Consider the following 19,136-nt stretch of genomic DNA (forward strand, 5'->3'; position numbering starts at 1 on the left):
TGTTCACACTGTTGTGTATTGGTAACCCTAACCCTATCGCCGATTCCATACAGACTCCATACAGTGCTCCGGACGAATCCTACCTACATCACGTCTTTGAACAGCTCGAAATAATGCTCGACAATTTCGCGTTTTATAGAGATTTCATCCTGGGATAGCATGCGTGCACGTTCGAGAATCAGCCAAGATAAAAAGTGATTCAAAAAGTCTGTCTAATGCCTCGCCTCTCTAACGTCGTAACACTAAAAAGCAAAATACAAATCTCGTCGCCATGCTAAATAAATTACACGTCACCTAGGCGCACTCATGACATTCATATCCTCATTCATATTCCCCCCTTTTACAACTTCTCGCCCTTGGCCCAGGCCGCGCGGCCGTACTGCAGCGGCCACTTAACCTCGACGCCGAGCTGGTGCGCCGCCCTGAGGACAAACTCTGGCTCCTTGAGGAACTGGCGCGCGACGAGCACGAGGTCGGCCTTAGTCTTCTGCCCGTGCTCGCCGTCGACATCCACCAGACCCTCATCATCAGTCTGAACAACGCGGCGGGCAATCTCAGCCGTGTTAACAAACCCGACCGCACCGATGAGCAGCGTCTTGCCGGCGGCACGGACAGCATCGCGGATCTCGCTGGCGAGGTCGATCTGCACGGTGGGCGTTATCTGCATGCGCTGCTCGGCGTTGTTGCCGGCGGAGCTGACGTCGAGCAGGTCGACGCCGAGGTCCGGCAGCAGTTTCGCGAGCCGGATGCTCTGCGCCAGGTCCCACGACTCGCCGCCCGTCCACTCCATCCACTCGGTCGCCGAGATGCGCACCAGCAGCGGCATCGTCTCGGGGATCACCGCCCGCGTCGCCTTGATCACGTCGACCAGCAGCCGCGTGCGGTTCTCGAAGCTGCCGCCGTACTGGTCTGTGCGTTTCTTTTTTCCCCAGAAGTGTTAGCAATCTCTAGTTTGGATTCCTGGGTGTTATGAGGCGTACGTTGGTGATGGGCGACAGGAACTCTGTGAGCAGATAGCCGTGCGCAGCGTGGATTTCTATCGTGTCAAAGCCGGCGCTGACGGCGCGGCTGGCAGCCTTGGCGAAGCTGTCGACCAGGCCCTCGACCTCGGAGACGGTCATCTCCTTGGGCTGGGGGAACTTGGGCGAGAACTTGATGGCGGACGGTGCCCAAACATTGTCGGGCCAGCCGCCCTGGGCAGCGGTGGCAGCCTCGCCGTGGCCGCGGCTCTGGGTGTGCCAGGGGGCGACGGTGCTGGCCTTGCGGCCGGCGTGGGCGAGCTGGATGCCGGCCTTTTGGCCCTGCGAGTGGATGAAGTCGACGATGCGCTTCAGCGGCGCGATCTGCGAGTCGGTCCACAGGCCGCTGTCCTCGGGCGAGATGCGGCCGTTGGGTGTGACGCTGGTGGCCTCGAAGATGGTGAGGGCAACGCCGCGCATGGCCATAGCCCCGAGGTGCACGAGATGGAAGTCTGTGAGGTGGCCATCGTCGGCCGAGTACATGCACATGGGGCTGACGGCGAACCGGTTCTGCAGCGTCAGCGACCGGAGCTTGAGCGGGGTGAAGACGGTCGGCGTCTTGGTGCCGGCGCCATTGTCATTGTCCGTGTTGAGCGCCGTTCCGACGGGCGGGTCCTGGGCTGGGGTGAAGAAGGGCACGCCGGGGGCCGCAACGGTTGCCGTAAGCTTTCGGACAGTCATGATTGGGTGTGGGGGTTTTTTGGGATGGATTTAGAGTGTTTGACAAGGTGCTAACAGCGTCCCCTGCCCGATTTATGCTTGTAATAATGCAAATGTGAGGTAAGCTTGGAATATTATGAAACTTGAGAGCGATATCGAGAATCCAAGATGTACTCACTTTGATATATATATATACCTAAACATAATTCCATCTGCAAAGGGCCACGGTTTTTTCCTTGTTGATTCCTAATCCAAGCTCTGCACCCCACTTACTGATTTCTAACGTGCTTCATCGGTACTCGGGAGCGAATTGCTCCGTACTACGGCGTACGCACGAGCATAATAGAGGGTGCATCGAACGCATCAAGCGGATTCGGCGTTTCAAGGCCCCCAATGAAATTTATTATCTAACAAGCAGCAGCCTTGAAATTCGGGACGGATTACTACTCGTTGGGCTGGTCGCTGAGCGAAGACCCTCTCGGCATTCGGTCTTCTGTTTTCTACTGGAGCCGTTGACGTCAACATGGTGGCTGCTTAGCTAACACCAGACCCTCTGCTCTCGGCATTCACAGGAGAGTCGGGTGTTGCTCTGAATATTCTCCGTCTCGACAGACCGGCCGCCACAAGGTGGCGTGGGCCTCGGCACGATTTACAGAGTGAATACAGATATATTCCGCAAGAACCAACAGCTGTGAATTTGGCAGCTTGGAACAAGCCCCGGCGCAGACGAGATATACAGAGCTATCGAGTAATCGTGCCGGGAATAAACACCCAGCCCAGTATCCGTACGGAGTATTGCTGCCAAATATTCCGTACCAGAGCCGGATACGCACACTGTCAACCGTGGTCGGAGGTGGCGTAATTGAATTACCGGCCGGTGTGACTGAGCCCCTGAGGCTCCGTCATCTCAAATGAATGTCGTTGAGAGTGGATTATGCATCATCTTGATAGCTAAAAGGAACCTGACAGATTGGTATCATCAACTTTGTTCCTCGAGATTTCGAATCGTCTTGGTGGCTGTCTGTAAGTTAGGGGGTTAGTCGGGGAAAGGTTGTCCCTCAAAACGACCACCACTCGACGGGGAAGGTGCTTGGGGCTTGGAGTCGACCTGGCCAACAATACATAGTACATGTACACCTCCCCTTGGGTTTGAAGGGTTAGTGCGATACAACCAAGCCACCACGTGACTTTTTGGTGAGAACCTGCTAGAAAAGTGACTTCAAACCCCCTGTATTTCCGGCTTATATCCCTTGTTCAACCCCCCTGCAAAGGTCAACGAGCTAACATTTCAAACCCCGGGGGAGGTGTAAGAGGCCCCCCTCCCCATTTCTTCTTGTTCTGGGCCAAAGATTGACTTCCTGTTTGTAACTTCCATTGGTTGGGTCGGCTCTTGGCCTGGGGTCTGAGACTAACTTTGCAGCTTAGACACGGGTATTTCAACACATGAAGAATTAAAACGACAGGCTTTGCAAAGCTGCGAACTACGGGTTCTCTGAATGTTTGCGGTGAAAGTTTATCACACACTGCGTATCCGTACTTACGCAGTGGAATGTTTCTCCAACAGCTGGCTGGGCTGGCTGGTCTGTGCCAACCTGCCTCGTGGCGGTTGGGACCGTTCGGCACGTCGAAAGGATGATGCCCTGTCGATCTCGGGGCTTAACGTCTTCATTCTCGTTATCATTGGCCACACGCAGCATGGACGCGGATTCAATGCAGGCAAGGAATTGAGGTGACACGAGGCAGCGGATGGCGAGCGCGCAGCTGGGAAGGGGCTCTCGTCGTCAGGGGCAGAACAAGGTGGGGTGTCATCAGGGGCAACAGGGCAGGGGGGCGCTCCTCGGGCTTGTCCGGTGCCGTCACTCGTCAGTGGTCGGAGTGGCCCCGGCAGACCGTGGCAACTGCCCAACGAGTGCATGTTAGCGCGTTTACTACTGCGAAGACTGTAGCAACGGCGGACTGTCACGTCAACTTCGAAACGAAACGAAACGCCGTTTCCGACCACGGCCCGACAGGGAGTCAATCAGTCGACTGTTGTGACTTGCTGGTGGCAAGCAAGCGAGGATGCAGGGCAGTTGTTGGGTGCCTTTTTGGCGACGTGATGCCTCGATTTGGGACCTAGCCCCCGTCATGGGTTCCTTCGGTTCCCTTAGGTTTCCCTTCTGGTAATCCGTGGATTCGGGTCTCACTCGCTCTTGGCCCAGCATGCGAGACGGAGAGAAATACAAAGAGCCAGCGCCGCGCTACGAATGCGCGTCGGGGATTAATTTCTCTGATTGATCCTGTTTCGTGATTCGTGTTTCTTTTGGGTTGTCACTTTGGTATCGTCGGCATCATGAGGTGGAGTAATAAACCAGAAGTTGTCGGGTCGTAAGTCAGACTGCTATTCTTTCTATTCTGCAAAGCATGTAGGGCTTCACGTGCTGACTCGTCCAGACTGGAAGGATGCGAGGCTGCTACCATCTTGGTCGGCCAGGAGCAGCGCGAGTTTAATCTGCACAAGAACCTCCTCTGTGAGACGAGCAGCTTCTTCCAAGAACAGCTCGAGCACCTCGAACATGAACAGACTCCAGTCCAAACCGCCCCTAGGCCCTCGTCTCCTTTACCATCACTATCGTCATCTTCGTCATCATCATCCTCCCCATCGCCGTCGCCCTTATCGGTTCCCGACCCGGCTTCATCGTCTTCGTCTTCACCGTCGTCTCCTCCCCAAGACAGTGACGACGATGACATCATGTGGCTGCCCGCCGAGAACGCCGACATGTTCGAGCTCTTCGTGCTGTGGCTCTACCAGAGGCGCTCCTTCCACAGCTTCCTCGATGCCGCCATCCAGAAGATCACCCCCGCCCAGTGCCGCTCGCTCCGCTTCAACCTCATCCGCCTGCACCTCTTCGCCGTGCTGATCGACCTGCCCGCACTCCAGGACGTGGCCATGGACGCCCTTCAAGACATGTACCTGCACCTCGACTGGGCCATGTCCCCGCAGTTCATCGCCTTCATCTACGGCGAGTGCCAGACCGAGCAGGCCTTCAGGCTGCGCAAGTGGGCCGTGGCTATGCTCGCTTGGACCCTGCACGGCGGCGACACGAGCGTTGCCCAGGCCGGCCACTTTGACCGCCTGTTCGTCGCCTTCCCCGGCCTTGCCGAAGAGTACCGCAAGCACCTGACCAAGATGGTCCAGAGCAAGGCCGACGTCCGCTTCAAGAACCCCCAGCTCCGCCTCCCCGTGAACAAGCTCCGGAACGGCGAGCGCTTTTTCGGCTTCCGCCAGTGCAGCTTTCACTCTCACCGCGCCACCGTCGGCGAGAGCACCTGTCCCCACCTACTCGCCACCATATCCTCCCCCGAGCTCCGCCCGGCAGCAATAGCGAAACCACAGTCCGACGACGTGGAGTTCGACGTCTCAGACACCGAGCAACTCATCTTGACCTCCGTCAGCGACCTGCAAAATATCTCGTTTCTCGACTTGTCATGAGAGAAGGCACGACAGGTGCAATTCGATTTTGTCTGGTAACAGGCCCTCGCCCTGACCCGAGGCTCACCATTATACGACGCCCCTCGCCTTCAACTACCTCAATGCCGTGAGGACTGTTTGATCCGCCGCCTTTGCCTCCGCTGGTTGGAAGATATAACTGCAAAAGTGCAGCAGTGTGTTCCCAGAATGCAAAATTCACAAACCCACTCGGCCCCCACAGGGATTTGATTCGGGGGAGTCCGGAGTCCCTAGCGACCAAGGGTGATGGAGAGGAGCGCAAAATCCGAGCCGCGAGATTGGCAGTCTGACCCGGTCCCCCGATCGGACCTGCTTAGGTGCTGGCCACCTAGGCTTCCGGGAAGATATGGCCATTACAAGAAAAGCCAATTCCCAGCAAGTACGTCGAGGGGACTAAGCATATCTACCCGGGCGAATATGAAATCCCCTCGGGATGTTGGAACTACATTACATGTTCGGCCGTGGCTGTAGAGTTAATCAGTAGACCTAATTAGACTAGATCAAATTACCCTCAGATGGGCCGATTCTATATTCACATTTCACTTGACACCGTGACGACAAGCAACGAGAAGCTAGGAGATGGCAAGCAAATGCGAATTGGCATCTATGTGTTTGTATTGCGTGTATCTCGTAATGTCCTAGAATGTAAAGGTTTCGTGTACGTACATGTAAAAAAGGGGCAGATGGGGGGGAAAGAAACCTGCCGGCCGGCTCCACTGTTTCGCGAAACAGGGATTCTAGATAGATACCCAGATATATAGATAGACAGATAGGGGATAGATGTGGTGTGGTGTGTATACCTTCCGACCTTTCCCTTGTACTATCTACTAAACAGAAACCTCCCCAGCGCCAGATCCAAGCCCCAAAACCGCCAACAGCTGGGTGAATCGAATGACCCGAAAAGGGGTCTCAAAAAAGGTCTCAAAAGGGGGGGAGGTAGAATTCAAGACAAGAAGAGAAAAGAAGAAGAGGAAGAAAAAAAATCGTCAGCGCGTGCCAACTTCCAGAAGCAGGGCAAAGCAAGGCAAGGCAGGCTTCCTGTTGCGTGTGTGTGTTCCTCTCGACCTCAACCGACGAAGTGGTTGGTAGGTTGCTAGCCTCGCCACTCAACAACAATAACCACCAACACGCAAGAAACGAAAGGGGCATAGGCAAGGCAAGGTTAAGGTAGATATATCCAGAACCAACGGTAGTGGATAGAAACAGACCAAGCCCATGCCCATGCCCATGCCCATGCCCGGTTAACGCTACACATAGACTCCCATCCACACAAAGAGAAAGACACCCACACGCGAAAGGAAACAAAGGCCCGGAATGAATAACGCTCTACGACGCCGGCGCTATGGCAAAGTAACTCGCAGCCTTGCCGCTGCCGCCGCCAACAGCAGCGTTGACATCCAGCTTAGCGGCCCCGAGGCCTGCCACGCCGGGCGTAGCCGAGGACTCGGCGCCAGTGCGCAGCTCGGCGATCTGAGCAGTGGACAACGCCGTGGGGAAATCTTGGCCAGGAGTCCCCGCAACATCGCTCGGGTCAAGCACATTGACGGACACCGACTCGGACGCAGCATCAAAGACGACAGCGACGCGGATCGGAGCGGCCGCGTCGAGCGGGCGGGGGAAGTAGTTCGAGTCGCCGCCGCCGGGCGACGCGTGGAACGTCGACTTGCACTTGTCGTCGCCGCTCTGCAGGACCTCGAAGACGTCGAACTCGCCGCAGTTGGACGTCCAGCACGAGCACGCGGAGTACTGCCCCGTGCGCGCGATCTTGGCGTTGAGCATCCACAGCGCCGGCATGTCGAACTGCGGCGCTAGGAACGAGCCGGCCGGCGGCGCCGGGTTGGGGTCTGTTGGCATGGAGAACTCGAAGAGGAAGGTCTTGTCCGCCCCGTCGAAGCCCTCTGTGTGTTGTGTTGGGTTAGTCCCTTTTGTCCTTTGCCTTTGAGGGGGTTTCGATGTTGGCCGCAAAACGGGTAAGGGGGAAAAGGGGGGAGGGCGGATGTGGAGAGGATACAGATGAGATGCAAAACAAAACAGCAGAAAGGTAAAAAAAACATACTGAACGCGGCAATGCCGTCCGGGAAGTAGCCGCAAGACCCGTCGTCGCACGGCTGGTCCGTCATGACGGTGTACTCGTGGGCCGACCAGACGGTGCTGTTGGCGAGGACGGCCGGTCCGGCCGAGCTTCCGCTCATGTCGCTGTTGGCGTACGACAGCTTGCCTCCCGGGCCAAAGTTGCCCAGGAATGTCAGCCCGTTGGCCTGCTGCGCCGCGGCGCTGTAGTAGCCCGTGCGGACATGGTCGCCGGCCGCGGCCGCGGCGGGCGCCTTTGCGGCCGGGGAGTTCTTTGCTGCGTTGTTGTTGGCGCTCTGGGCAGCGGGAGTCGGTTTCGGCGCTGCTGATGCCGGGCTGTTGTCGACTTTCGCCTCTGCGGGTACCGGAACGGGAGTCGGCGGCGTCTCTCCATAGTAGTTGTTGATCCATGACACGACTTTGCCGTCGATGGTCGCCGTGACCCAGACGGTCGGGTGGTCGGCGCGCTCCTCCACCGCCTTGATCTCCTCCCGCCTCCTTCTGTGACCGTGTGCGTTCTGGTGGTGGTGCTGGAGCTCGTTTAGGTGACGCCGGTTATGGTTGTTCTGCTCTGCACGGCGCTTGTTGGTCTTGTTCCCGGCCGCCGCCGCGTCGACCTCGTCCCGCTTCTTCTTCTGAGGCCCGGGCGTGTAGACGGCCAGCTGTCTGAGGGCCAATGGGCCCCGGAAGTGGAGAGACAACTGCTCGTTGAACGGCGCCAGCGGGCCCGAATAGGCCTTGGGCTGGAATTCGCACTGGCCGGTGGCGGAAATGCCGACCACGTCGTTGTACGTTCCTGAGCCTCCGAGGTTTGTATACGTGATTTGCTGGACAGGTGTGCAGAACCAGTTGCCATTTTGTTGGTAGCTGGTCTTCGCGCAGAGGTCCTGGCTTGTCGCGGCCCTGGAGACGACGGCGCCTGTCGCGCTGGCAGACGCCAGGATGGTTGTTAGGATGTTGTTCTTCATGGTTGCGATCGATCATAAAAAATAAAAATAAAAAACAGCCGTGTCTTGCGTTACTGAGTGCGCGCAGTCGCCTTTATGTTTGCCTGCCTCGCCTTGCCTTGCTACGTGCGTTTGTGTGTGTATGTTCGTGCCTGCTGAAACCGTTTGCTTTGGGGGTAGAACACGAGGCGAAGAAGAGAACGGCTCGCGCTGCTGTGACTACCTCAAGTGCTCGACGCTGTCTTGTAATTGGGAGGGGTTGTAAAAAGGAGTGTCAAAGACGACGTCAGAAGCGCAAGCAAACAGGCAAAAAGGAATGACCTGAAGAATGAAGGAGTGAACAACAGATGGCAGAAGAGTGAATGGCCTAGCACTCGGTGGCTGAAGCGAAGCAAGTTAAAAGAAACAAAGAAGGTGAGCCCCTGGGAACGAAAAGGAAAAAAAATCTGATCCGACCAAGTGCGGCGCAGGAGCAGTCCGAAGAGAAGGTGGATGAGGTCTGAGGCGTGGAATTGTAGGGCGGGAAGGTCAATGACTTGAACTTCACCAAGCTGGCTGACGTCAGGTGTCTTGAAGGGGGCCGTCGGAGGAGTGAGCGGCAAAGCAGAAACGAAGCCATCTGACTGGTTGAGCCTTGACGCCGTCAGCCTCCGCCCCCTTTCAGAATCCGCAGCCGAAGCCGTTTCATCCATTTCAGCTCAAGTTTGCAAAAATAACATGTTTTGATACTCTCGGGAAAATCGCAATTATCAACCGCTATGGTGGATGCTCACCGCGAAACCAGATGGGTAAAGCTTTGAGCCTCTCCAACCGCTATCAAGTGCGGGTGGTGATGGTGATCTGTTAGTAAGATCTTGGTGTCCTTGGCGGCATCAGCCGCTCTCGTCCAATCAGGCAGCCGATTCGGCATCTGGCCAAGAGAGTCGAGGGCTAGTGCCATCCCGCTCTGCAGAAAAACACCATTTCGCCACCGCTCGATGCAGTTCAGAGGCAACCAGTGCCGGCCTTCAATTTATTGCGGGTCGTCTTCCCGCCAGGGCTGTTGGCCCCTGAGTAGGAAGGACGCTGCCACATTACATGGCGAATTGGGTCACAGGCCTTTGCTGGAGCATCGCTGGAACAAGAGCTGTTGCGAACGATGAGATGACTGGAAAGACTGGCCTTGAGCGTCTGGTCCTGCTTGTCACTGAGCCGCATCACAGGAAGTAACAAATACTCTTTTGCTGGTGGTTCTGACACTTCAGGCAACAAGAAACAAGGAACAAAAACAAAAACCACACTGGTGTTCGTTGTCTTGCGAATTTAGCCGCCAAATACTCGCCGGGGAGCCGCCATGCCAGGGCAGATGCCAATCTGCACGGCACACTCTCGGCGCGGCACTGGCGAGTCCAGAACCGCGTAGCCGGATCTTCTAGAAGCGGTCCATATATTGAAACATTATGCAAAAGGATGCCGTCCCTCGCTTGCCAGATATAGACGGAGGAGGTGGCGAAAATTGACCAACCGCTAGGCTCGACAACAGACACTCGCCCATATGATAAACCAGGCTTTGGCTACTTCACCACCAGTCTAGCCATTTCTCCGACTGAGGTAAACCGAGAACAGGTTCGAGGAAGAGAAAGGTGGTAAATGGGAGACTGATACTCGCCTGTATAATACCTTGATGCGATGTCAATTGAGAGAACAGAGCCATGGTTGAAGGTGGATAGCAGCAAAACTGAGAGCCACTGAGAACACTATGACGAAGATGCCTTGGTCCTCTTGCCTCTGCCCCTGCCCCGCCCCCTGCCATTTCCCCTGGCCTTCCCTTTTGCGCCAGTCCGGGACTGCGGTTCTGAGTCGCCGTCGTCTTTATCCACTTCGTGTTCCTGAACATTGTCGTCATCGCCGTCATTGTCGTCTCCCTCGTCTAGAACCGCAGTCTGCTCGCGCGTTTTGCGCTTCTTCGACTTCTTGGTCCCCGAAGAAAAAGACATGACGGGAAGCTCGGTAGACATGCTGCCGGTGCCCGTCGTGCTTGATTTGGCCCGCAACTTGCCCACCGCGTCTGCCATCCGCTTGCTTCCCTTGGCCCGCTGACGAGGCGCAAATGCCTCCTTGACGCCCGCACCGACACTTCCCTCAAAGTATCTCGTGATGTTGCTCTGCGTGCCCTCCCTCTCGCGTTTGTTCATGTCCCTGATGACCGGCACCAGTACCTCGTCGGTGTGCTCCTGACTCCAGCCAATCGTCGACGTCAAGAACTGGCGCAAGCCATCTACATCGGGCACACCCCACTGAAACGGCTCCGGGGTGCTGTCGACCTCGGGCTGGAGGTAGGCATCAAACACCGCGGGACTGGGAAACCCTAGAGGCAAGAAGAGCTTGGTCGCCTGCGACTTCCGGAACTTTCGGCGGAAAGGCGACGAGGCATCCGCATCCTTAGGGCGGCCATGGCTCTGCACGTCTTTCCACCATTCCTTGAACGCCTCGAGTCCTTCCTTGCCGGGAAACTCTGACAGGATCTCCACTGCCGTCACGGGACCGACGCCCGGAAGCCCTTCGGTGTAGTCGGAACCGAGCAGCTGAGCAATGGCAATGAGCTGCTTGCGGGAGAGAGACAGCTCTTCCTCTAGATCCTTGGCCAGGTAACACTCTACATATTTGTTGCCGTTGAACATGTTTTTGTAGACGCGGGTGCCGCCAAACAGAAAGGTATCCGAGTCGTCCGTCACAATGCCATCGACCAGGTCCAGGCGCACGAGCTCGGCACACTGGGCTTCGGCCTCCATGGGAGCTGTGATGTAGGGGATGCCAAACAGGCGCAGCAGAGCCTGGCATTCTGTGACCATGACCTGCGTGACCTCATCGGCATCCCGGCGGTCTTTCTTCTGCTGGGTCCGCAGAGCTCGGAGCTCTGCCTCGTACGCCTCTTGGTTTTCACGCTGTGATTTGTTGTTCAGTTCGCTCGCAAAACGCGCGTGTTCTTGTGCCTCTTCTGCCAGCTGCGCGAGGAGTTCCTCTTCCTCGGGATCGCTGAAATCGTCAAATTCCTCAGGGCCAGGCGCCAGTGGGTCGAATAATGGGTCCTCATCAGTGGTGATGAGGCCATCAGCTGCCCCTTGCTGGGTATCAAGAACCGCGCCATCTCCAAACAACTCCCGCTCGATTCTGGCTTCTTCCGACTCTTGAGTCACATTCAATCCCGAAATAGGCGGATTTTGTGGCTCAGGGACAACAACATCCTCAAACTCGACGTCAGGATCTTCGTCGGGAGACGTAGAACGGGCAAACTTTTCCGATGCTGTGTCGGTAGCTTTAGCTTTACCGCGTGCCGTTAAGACGTCGTCGTCAAGGGATGGAAGACTAGCGCCAGGCTCTCTGGCGGTGAACTGCTTAGCAGGAGCTTGTCGGGCATAAAGGGGCGGAGGAGCGTCGAGGATCTCAAAGTCGCTGTTGTTATCATCAGAAGACTCAATCTGCACCACCAATTCATCCTGAAGTCGGCGTATGCGAAGGGCTTCTTCTTGAGCCATCTCCTCATCCTCTGCATCCATTTCGGTGTCACGCTCCTGTTGTTTCCTCAGGGACTCTCGGATATCGGTCGTGTCTGCGAGCCAAGGTGGCAACGGAAGAGGAGCGTCTTCTTCACGCAGCTTGGGAACCTCCCGGCCCTTGGTTTTATCCAGGACTATTTTCTCAAAACCCCCTGCGCCGTCGTCCGACTCGGCCTCCAGTTCTCTAGTTTCAACCTCGTTAAGTCTCTTTGGCTCCTTTTCCACCGCGGGCTTTCTCATTGAAGAGAACATGTTTCCCCAGTTGAGTCTCTCAAAGGGAAGCAGGCCGTCAAAAGGACTCTTCACGTTCGGTTTGATAGGGGCCTTCTCTGCCGGCGTTTGCGTCGTCGGCTTTTGTGCTTGTTTCTTCTTTCTGGCGGCTGCCAAGGCTGACTGAAGATCGACATCGCTATCGCTGCTCTCACTGTCTCGTCGGTGAGGGACAGTGGCGTTGGCCCTGTTATTCACAATGTGCGCAACCATGCGCCCGCTTGCGCTGACGATAGGTTTCGCCGGCTCTGCCGCTCTCTGGGTCCACACAGGCGCCGGAGCCTTCTCTTCGTCTTGGACTTCGTCATTCTGCGCCTCAACACCATGCTGGTTGTGAAGGGACAAGGCAATGGCACGATTGAGATCTTCATCTTCGTCAGCCAAGATGGCATCTTCGTCGTGGCCAAACAGATCGGCATCATTAGTAACAAAAAGATCGTCTCCGTAGTCGGCATCATCGGCAGAGTCTACCAGTCTTAACTTGGGCAGCCTGTTCACGCCCTCAATTGGAACGTCCTCAAACTCGATACCATCGTCCTCGTCGTCTTCGTCGTCGTCATTTTGCGCCTGGTACTGAAAGTCCAAAGCATCAACGTCTATAGGCTTGTGTATTTTACCGCTATCCTTGTCCCTGCTGACGACGCCAAGGGCCCAGCCGCCTTCAGCGCCCTCATTCTTGACGAGTATATACTCGCGATTTTTGTCGCCCGCGACACGTGCGTTGATAGTCAGATCCAGGCCCGTCATGCCCATCTCGGCCATTAGACGCTGGGTAAGGTTGTTTCTCTCCTTGACTCTCTCGATCTGGAACCGGGAGAAGGCCATGCGGTCTGGAAACATGCTGTCTAGCTGGTCTTTGCTCATACCCATTCTCAGGCGGCTCCGCAGCCGGGCAGCATTCAAGATGTTGTACCGGTCTGCCGGCGGCAAGCTCTTGAAGAACTCGCCGCTAAAGTCGATTTTGCTGAAGTCGTAGAGATTGATGTCCTCGCCGTTGTTGAACTGCCTCGCATACTCTTCAAGCTCCTCCACGCTCATGATGCGGGGGTCGTTGGGCTTACCCATGGCCTCGATTCCGTTTTCTAGCTCCGGGAGGTGATAGGCGTCTTGCTTGCGGAAGCCCCGCGTCTTCTGGCGCTCCTGCTTGGACATGCCGAGCTCTTCAGCGTATACGACGTTGTCCATGTCGGGCAGCTGCTCCTGCTCTTCGTCGTCGTCCTCTCGCGCGCCGACAGTTCCGGCAGCCTCGACGCGGCGCTTGCGCCTTTCGTCCTCCTCCTCGGCCAGGCGCTGCATCTGCACGGCGAGCAGCTTCCCAGCGGTGCGTGCGGCATCCTCGCGGCGGCCCTCGCGTCTGCGGCGACGGCCCTGCAGCGTGGCACGTTTCAGGGCGGGAGCACCGCCGTCAAAGACGAAGACAGGCCGGATGCCGAACCACAGCAGCTTGCAGATGCGACGGAAGAAGCCGACGACATGGCTGTTTCGGAGGGCGTTTCCCTCCTTGTCGCGGACGGCTTTGAGGAACTGGTATATCCAGATGGAGGCATCGACAGCAAGGCGCTTGCGGTTGAGGGTGGCGAGGTTTGTTGGGCGCGCGCACGGCTGCACCACGGTCCAGAGGCCGTTGACACCCATGATCAATCACTCACACCAGGCAAGACGATGCGATGCGATAATTCATTTGCGAGAGCAACACGGCCGAGACAAAGCCTCGTACTCGTCCGCGAGACAAAGCCAAGTCATCGGGGAGCTGAACTGCGTCGTTTCTTTGCTGTCACTCAAGGTAGCTTGGCTTCAGTTGCAAATGGCACTGGTGGTGGAGTGGCGTGACGACATAACAATCTGCAAGTAATAAAGTCAAGTCGCGATAACTAAAAGTTCACGCCGATGACTGATTTGCGGCATGTCGATCGGTCTTGCTGCCTGCCAGACCTACATCATGCATGAACACTTAAGCGGGGGCGAAAGCCGCGTTTGTTACAAATTACCAATTACGGAATACGAATAAGCTAAGATAGAGCACCTCAGCTAACCAGAATCCTACTTTACTCTGTATATTTATGGTTTCGGGAGCTTGCATGAGCAAAGTTAAGGCACTGTCTGGAAAGACTGATGCACATTGAAGACAAGTCAAGTCGAAGAATACTTCCATCAGCTTACCTGACACCTAGATCTTAGGTGATACTACATCTCTCCGCGGCGCAGGTGCTAGACGGTGAGTGGGCCTCCCTAGGTCCAGGGCCCCTCCATTCTTACAGGGCTGCTTAGTGCAGGCCAAACCAGGCCAGGTCAAGGCCAACAACATAAAAACCAACGCCCAGCCTCGCTTCAGCTCCGAGCACGCACACGTCGGGTGTGTAAGTAATCCCAGACGCACACTCACGAAGGGTGGGCGGGAGTAAGACCAACCTGCCTAGGAAACAGAGCCAAAATGATGAGAGACGACACGAGCATCGACATCAGCACGTCCCTTGAGGCGGGGGACGAGCAGGCCAAGACGAGGGAAGAGGCGGGCGGCTTTCTGCGGTCGCTGCTCAACAAGAACCTGCGCGTGACGACGACCGACTCGCGCATGTTCATGGGCAGCTTCAAATGCACTGACACGGTGTGTTTTCCTAGGCTTTTAATGCACCTGCCTCCTCCCCCCCATCTTCACGCACTCTCCTCAGTGTAATAAGACCTCTCTCACCTCACACTCAACCAATTTCTCACTCACTCACTCACCCCGCCCTGCCCCCTTCCCCCCCTTTTTTTAGGAAAGCAACATCGTCCTGCAGGACACATACGAGTACCGGCAGCCGTCGCTGCAGGCGCTGCAGAAGCAGGTCGAGGAGGCGGTGGGCGCCGCCGCCGCCGCGACGATCAAGGCGGACATGACGTCTCGCTTCCTGGGCTTGGTGGTGGTGCCGGGGAACCACATTGTCAAGATGGAGCTGGACGAATTTGTGAGCCAGATGAGGAAATGAATAAAATAAGCCTCTACAGAGTGAATGAATGGCCTTGGTATCTATTTATCGGTGCCGCTGTTTCGTAATAGCTCTGTCTTATCTTCCCCTACTGCCTCTATTGGGTGAGAGGGCGCGTTATTAGGCCGCGGAAGTGCCAGACATTGAATACATGTATCTATAAACTCTGCGGACAGCTTCCAACTAGGCACCTACCTTAGGTACTGAGATTGATTGAGCTCTAAATATTATGGTTTTGTGGGAGTGCCAACGGATCCCAGGCGACAAGGCTATGAGCGTATATCTGACTCGTGACTCTTGCCCCTTTCTCGTGATAAACGTATATGTAAGCCCAAAAATAGCGAGAACGTTGTAATTCACGAAAACTACGTTAACACTAGTGCCAGGAATTGAGCCCCTGTGAGAAGTATTAACTTGCAAAGGAGCAAGTCCACCTGAAAGGCAACAAGCCACGGGCGCGCGTAAAGCAAAAAGAGCTGATCTTTAGTAGTACACGAAGAGCATGTTACTTAATCATCAATATGATATTCCTCATTGCCGATTGCTAGGAGCCAGGTCCACCTCCCAGCCGATGGAATCCTCCACGCCTCATTACCAATTATAATGCGAAACCGGCGCTGAAACTACCCTTTTCTTCAACCCTGCCCGCTAAATAGAGCTGCAAACCATAATTCCTATAGGGCACAGGCTAGTCGTTTTCATCTTCCTCCCGCAAAGGGAACGTTGTCGACGTAGTTTAGTAAAGAATAGAGCAAAAGACGTTAATCAAGTCCTAGGCAAGGATCGGGTCTTGGTTGCGGCCGCGGTTCTCGCCGTTCAACCCCGTCTCGCTGTCTAGGATCGAATGACTCGGCGCGTCAATGTCATCTTCGTCCTCGTCCTCATATTCGTCCTTGTGCTGCCCGGCCTGGACCCACGAGTCCCGATCGTTAAGCGGGGCGTCCTGTCCTGACAGATCATGGCCTTCGGTGCGTGCCTTGATGTTGTTGCGGCGGCGTTGAGAGAGCGTCCGAGCGCGCGTCGACAGCTTGGCCGAGACGGCGGCATTTTGCGTCACCCAGTTGGTCAGAGAGTCCTCGCAGTCCTGGATGATGGCTTTGCTGGCTTCGTAGCCATCGTAGGCCGCGCGCGTCTCGCCCGGTGTCACAGGGGTATCGTCAATGAGCTCCAAAAGGTGCTTCCCGAACCCGGCAATAATGGCCACCTTCTCGCAGTGTTCGCGCAACGCATCGAACTGGTAGGTATAGGCCGCCTTGATCTTCTCACGCGTAATGTTGGATAGCTGTGCCTCGGCCACCAGGGACTCGGCCTCTGCTCGGACGAGCTCCTGCTCGAGGACGACAATCCTAGGCGAATTGGGCTCCTTATATTTGAGTTGGGCAATCTGATCCGTGATCTTTTGCTTTCCTGCTCGCCGTGATTAGCATAAACGAGCGCCAAAACTTCTCGCTCGGAGCAGGGAGAAGGACTCACTGTCTCTGCTGGGCTGCACTGAGGCCTCGATATTTCTAATACTCTTGATGGTGACACGATATTGGTCGTACCGGTCGACATACTGGTCCTCGAGCTCGCCGATTTCGTAGAGCAGAACACCCAGTTTGTCTGTGACATCCGAGACGTCTTCGTCGCCGCCCTCGCCCCAGAGGGAAAGTTGTTGCTGCGGGCTTTGTTAGCCAGTTACCGGCAGAGAATGGCCTGGGTCGTACAACATACAGCAACTTCCATTCGCTCCTTGGCGACTGTTTCCAGGCTTCGCATCACGTTCTTCTCCATCTTGACGAGCTGAGACAGCTTCTTGGCCAGTTCGGGCCCGAAGGCGCCCGCAGTGTTGCGTCGCAGGGCATGTCCTACATGATGTAACGCTTTAGCTCAAATCACCGGATCGCAGGCGACAACCATTAGCAAGAAAGGGTGTCACTAACCGATTCCGCCTCTGCCAAAAAAGCGGTGCGCCTTGGTGCTCGAAGGGGGTGGCGGGGGGTTCTGTGTTTGTCAGTCTCGGTAACCGGCCGAATGCATGCGCCGTGCACAAATTAGGAGAAGCATTTACGCGTACCTGGATCTGGGAGGCAGTCGGCGCCCTCGTGGCGCGCATGGAATATGTGCGATGCATTGCGACGGCTGCGCGCACGGCGGCAGTGGGGTATAGGTGGTGGTTGTTATTGTTGGGTTGCGAGGCTGGTCAAGGCAATGAGCGGATGCTTGATTGATAGTGATTGCGACAGAATACGGAGAATGCGTTAGATCGAACGTTGTGGTTTGACGTCGGTTAGGTTTCGTCGGGTATCACCAAATAAAGGATTTGACTTTGGATGGAGGAGGCGGGAAGCTTGTTTGCGATCAGATGAGATGGATCAGGCCATCGTTTAATAGGTATGCGGTGGGCGAGGAGGAGGGCGAGACCCAACTGGATGACGTCGGTGTCCCCGTTCCTGCAACTGAGGCGCAGCAAGCCCATCAAGCCCATCCAGCTTTTGGTGGATTGCATGCTTCTAAGTGGTACAGACCAGCGCCCAAAGTGTCCGAAGCGGCACTTGGATTGGATTGGGATTGGCGTGCGGAGTAACTCAAGAAACGCACTGCATGAATAGGTAGCTCTTGATCATTTCGCTGGCCACCAACATGCCACAAGTACTCCGTATCACTGCGGGAATTGCTTGGTCGATCGTCTGGGATGGATGCTGCACTCTGGCGGCTGATGGTGTCAAGCTTAAACTACCTTACCTAGGTTACCGTCCAGTATCATAATATTTGAGTCAAGGCAGAAAGTATCAATTTCACTGGTCGCCGTTTTCGAGCTTTCAATACTTCAGGTCTCGGAAGCTGACGGTGAGGCATATTCAGGTACTGGTAAGGTACGAGGTTGAAAGATGGTGCAGCCCTGCAGACAGACACGATACAAGTCTAGGCCCAACTGAGGCGACAAGAAGCCAGAATCAAGAGTTGTAAACAACAAACGACAACCCAATTCAATTGGGAATGGTTGGCTTTTGGAGAGAGCTATCCCGGCAAGCGGTTGACAAAAAAAAAGAGACTGCTGACCTACGGAGGTTACAGGCAAAAGTTTTCACAGTGGGTCGGGTACTGGCAAGGGTCACGGTCAGGGACCCACTGTCCCCTCCGATGTACCAACGCGTCGCGCACAGCTGTCAATCCAGAAAACCATCACCACCTTTGCAATGGCTTCGGATCCCCCCTCTACGCCACCCTGCCAGCATTTCAAGAATCCTGATATTTCCCGCGATGAGCGGCTTCAAGTTCAAACTCTCCGCAATATTGGCTTGACGTACGAGCAAATAGTTACGCAGCTTGGGTTGACCTACAACCAAGTTAGATATACTTCCAGCGCTCCAAATGTTACACCAAAGAAACGCTCTGGTCGACCTGGCCTTCTCAATTCCGATCAGATTGAAGATCTGATCACCTTTATTACCTCCTCGAAAGCCTCTCGCCGAATGCCTTACTCGAAGATTCCTCTTGCCCTTGGCTGGAGCTGTTCAGAGTACGCCATCCGCTACGCCCTTCGTAACGCTGGCTTCAAACGCTATGTTGCATACCGAAAGCCCCCGATTACCGAGAAGAACCGAAAAATCCGCCTCGACAACGCTCTCGATCGTGTACACTGGCCTCTCGAGCGATGCTACGAAATCCTCTGGACCGACGAGACCTGGGTAACTGCTGGTACCCATCGAAAGGTCTGGGTTACACGCCGTCAAAACGAGGCATACGACCCGACTTGCATCGTTGAGCGTGAACAACGGCCAAAGGGATGGATGTTCTGGGGTTCATATTCAGCAAAACATGGAAAAGGGCCTGCTCTTTTCTAGGAGAAGGACTGGGGATCGATCACTGGAGAGAAGTACTCGGAGAGAGTTATCCCTCTTGTTGATGCGTGGTTTCGGCTTCATCCCGGCCAGGTATTTATGCAAGATAATGCCTCTCCTCATACTGCCCAGGTCACTCGCGAAGAGCTTACAGCTCGAGGGATTCCTGTTTACACCCATTCTCCCTATAGTCCTGATCTTAATCCGATCGAGAACGCATGGAACTGGATGAAGGATTACATTGCAGTCAACTACCCGGCAAAGATGTCATACGACCAACTGCGCGAAGCAGTAAATACTGCATGGGAAGCGGTCCCTGAGGAATTCCTTAGAGAGCGTGTAGATACAATGCCC

At 55.5% G+C, this 19,136-nt stretch overlaps 6 protein-coding genes across 6 annotated transcripts; 2 read left to right on the forward strand and 4 right to left on the reverse strand.

The window, feature by feature from the left end:
* Positions 1 to 182: 182 nt before the first annotated feature.
* B0T26DRAFT_688336 (uncharacterized protein) lies at positions 183 to 1,856 on the reverse strand. Its single transcript, XM_060440979.1, has 2 exons — positions 981 to 1,856; positions 183 to 919 (listed from the first exon to the last, which is right to left on the reverse strand). The coding sequence occupies exons 1-2, from the start codon at positions 1,698 to 1,700 to the stop codon at positions 341 to 343; spliced, it is 1,299 nt and encodes a 432-aa protein (XP_060303277.1). The 5' UTR covers positions 1,701 to 1,856; the 3' UTR covers positions 183 to 340.
* A 2,155-nt stretch (positions 1,857 to 4,011) lies between these two features.
* Positions 4,012 to 5,151, forward strand: B0T26DRAFT_630856 (uncharacterized protein; the record flags this gene model as incomplete). Its single annotated transcript, XM_060436288.1, has 3 exons — positions 4,012 to 4,046; positions 4,113 to 4,271; positions 4,395 to 5,151. The coding sequence occupies 3 exons, from the start codon at positions 4,012 to 4,014 to the stop codon at positions 5,149 to 5,151; spliced, it is 951 nt and encodes a 316-aa protein (XP_060303278.1).
* Positions 5,152 to 6,495: 1,344 nt separating this feature from the next.
* Positions 6,496 to 8,207, reverse strand: B0T26DRAFT_633018 (putative TOS1-like glycosyl hydrolase-domain-containing protein; the record flags this gene model as incomplete). The annotated part of the gene is made up of 3 exons (XM_060436501.1): positions 6,496 to 7,067; positions 7,226 to 7,808; positions 7,857 to 8,207. 3 exons carry the CDS (start codon positions 8,205 to 8,207, stop codon positions 6,496 to 6,498), a joined length of 1,506 nt encoding a protein of 501 aa, XP_060303279.1.
* Positions 8,208 to 9,922: 1,715 nt separating this feature from the next.
* On the reverse strand, positions 9,923 to 13,627 carry B0T26DRAFT_631590 (uncharacterized protein; the record flags this gene model as incomplete). The annotated part of the gene is made up of 1 exon (XM_060436364.1): positions 9,923 to 13,627. The coding sequence occupies one exon, from the start codon at positions 13,625 to 13,627 to the stop codon at positions 9,923 to 9,925; it is 3,705 nt and encodes a 1,234-aa protein (XP_060303280.1).
* A 308-nt stretch (positions 13,628 to 13,935) lies between these two features.
* On the forward strand, positions 13,936 to 15,256 carry B0T26DRAFT_688348 (uncharacterized protein). Its single transcript, XM_060440980.1, has 3 exons — positions 13,936 to 14,207; positions 14,261 to 14,597; positions 14,749 to 15,256. The coding sequence occupies exons 2-3, from the start codon at positions 14,424 to 14,426 to the stop codon at positions 14,956 to 14,958; spliced, it is 384 nt and encodes a 127-aa protein (XP_060303281.1). The 5' UTR covers positions 13,936 to 14,207; positions 14,261 to 14,423; the 3' UTR covers positions 14,959 to 15,256.
* B0T26DRAFT_68796 (Eisosome component PIL1-domain-containing protein) lies at positions 15,247 to 17,186 on the reverse strand. The gene is made up of 5 exons (XM_060440958.1): positions 17,015 to 17,186; positions 16,881 to 16,941; positions 16,672 to 16,805; positions 16,432 to 16,615; positions 15,247 to 16,365 (listed from the first exon to the last, which is right to left on the reverse strand). Exons 1-5 carry the CDS (start codon positions 17,069 to 17,071, stop codon positions 15,731 to 15,733), a joined length of 1,071 nt encoding a protein of 356 aa, XP_060303282.1. The 5' UTR covers positions 17,072 to 17,186; the 3' UTR covers positions 15,247 to 15,730.
* Positions 17,187 to 19,136: the final 1,950 nt, after the last annotated feature.

Source organism: Lasiosphaeria miniovina, assembly GCF_030549165.1.
Source record: "Lasiosphaeria miniovina strain SMH2392-1A chromosome Unknown B0T26scaffold_1, whole genome shotgun sequence".
Taxonomy (NCBI): Eukaryota; Fungi; Ascomycota; class Sordariomycetes; order Sordariales; family Lasiosphaeriaceae; genus Lasiosphaeria; species Lasiosphaeria miniovina.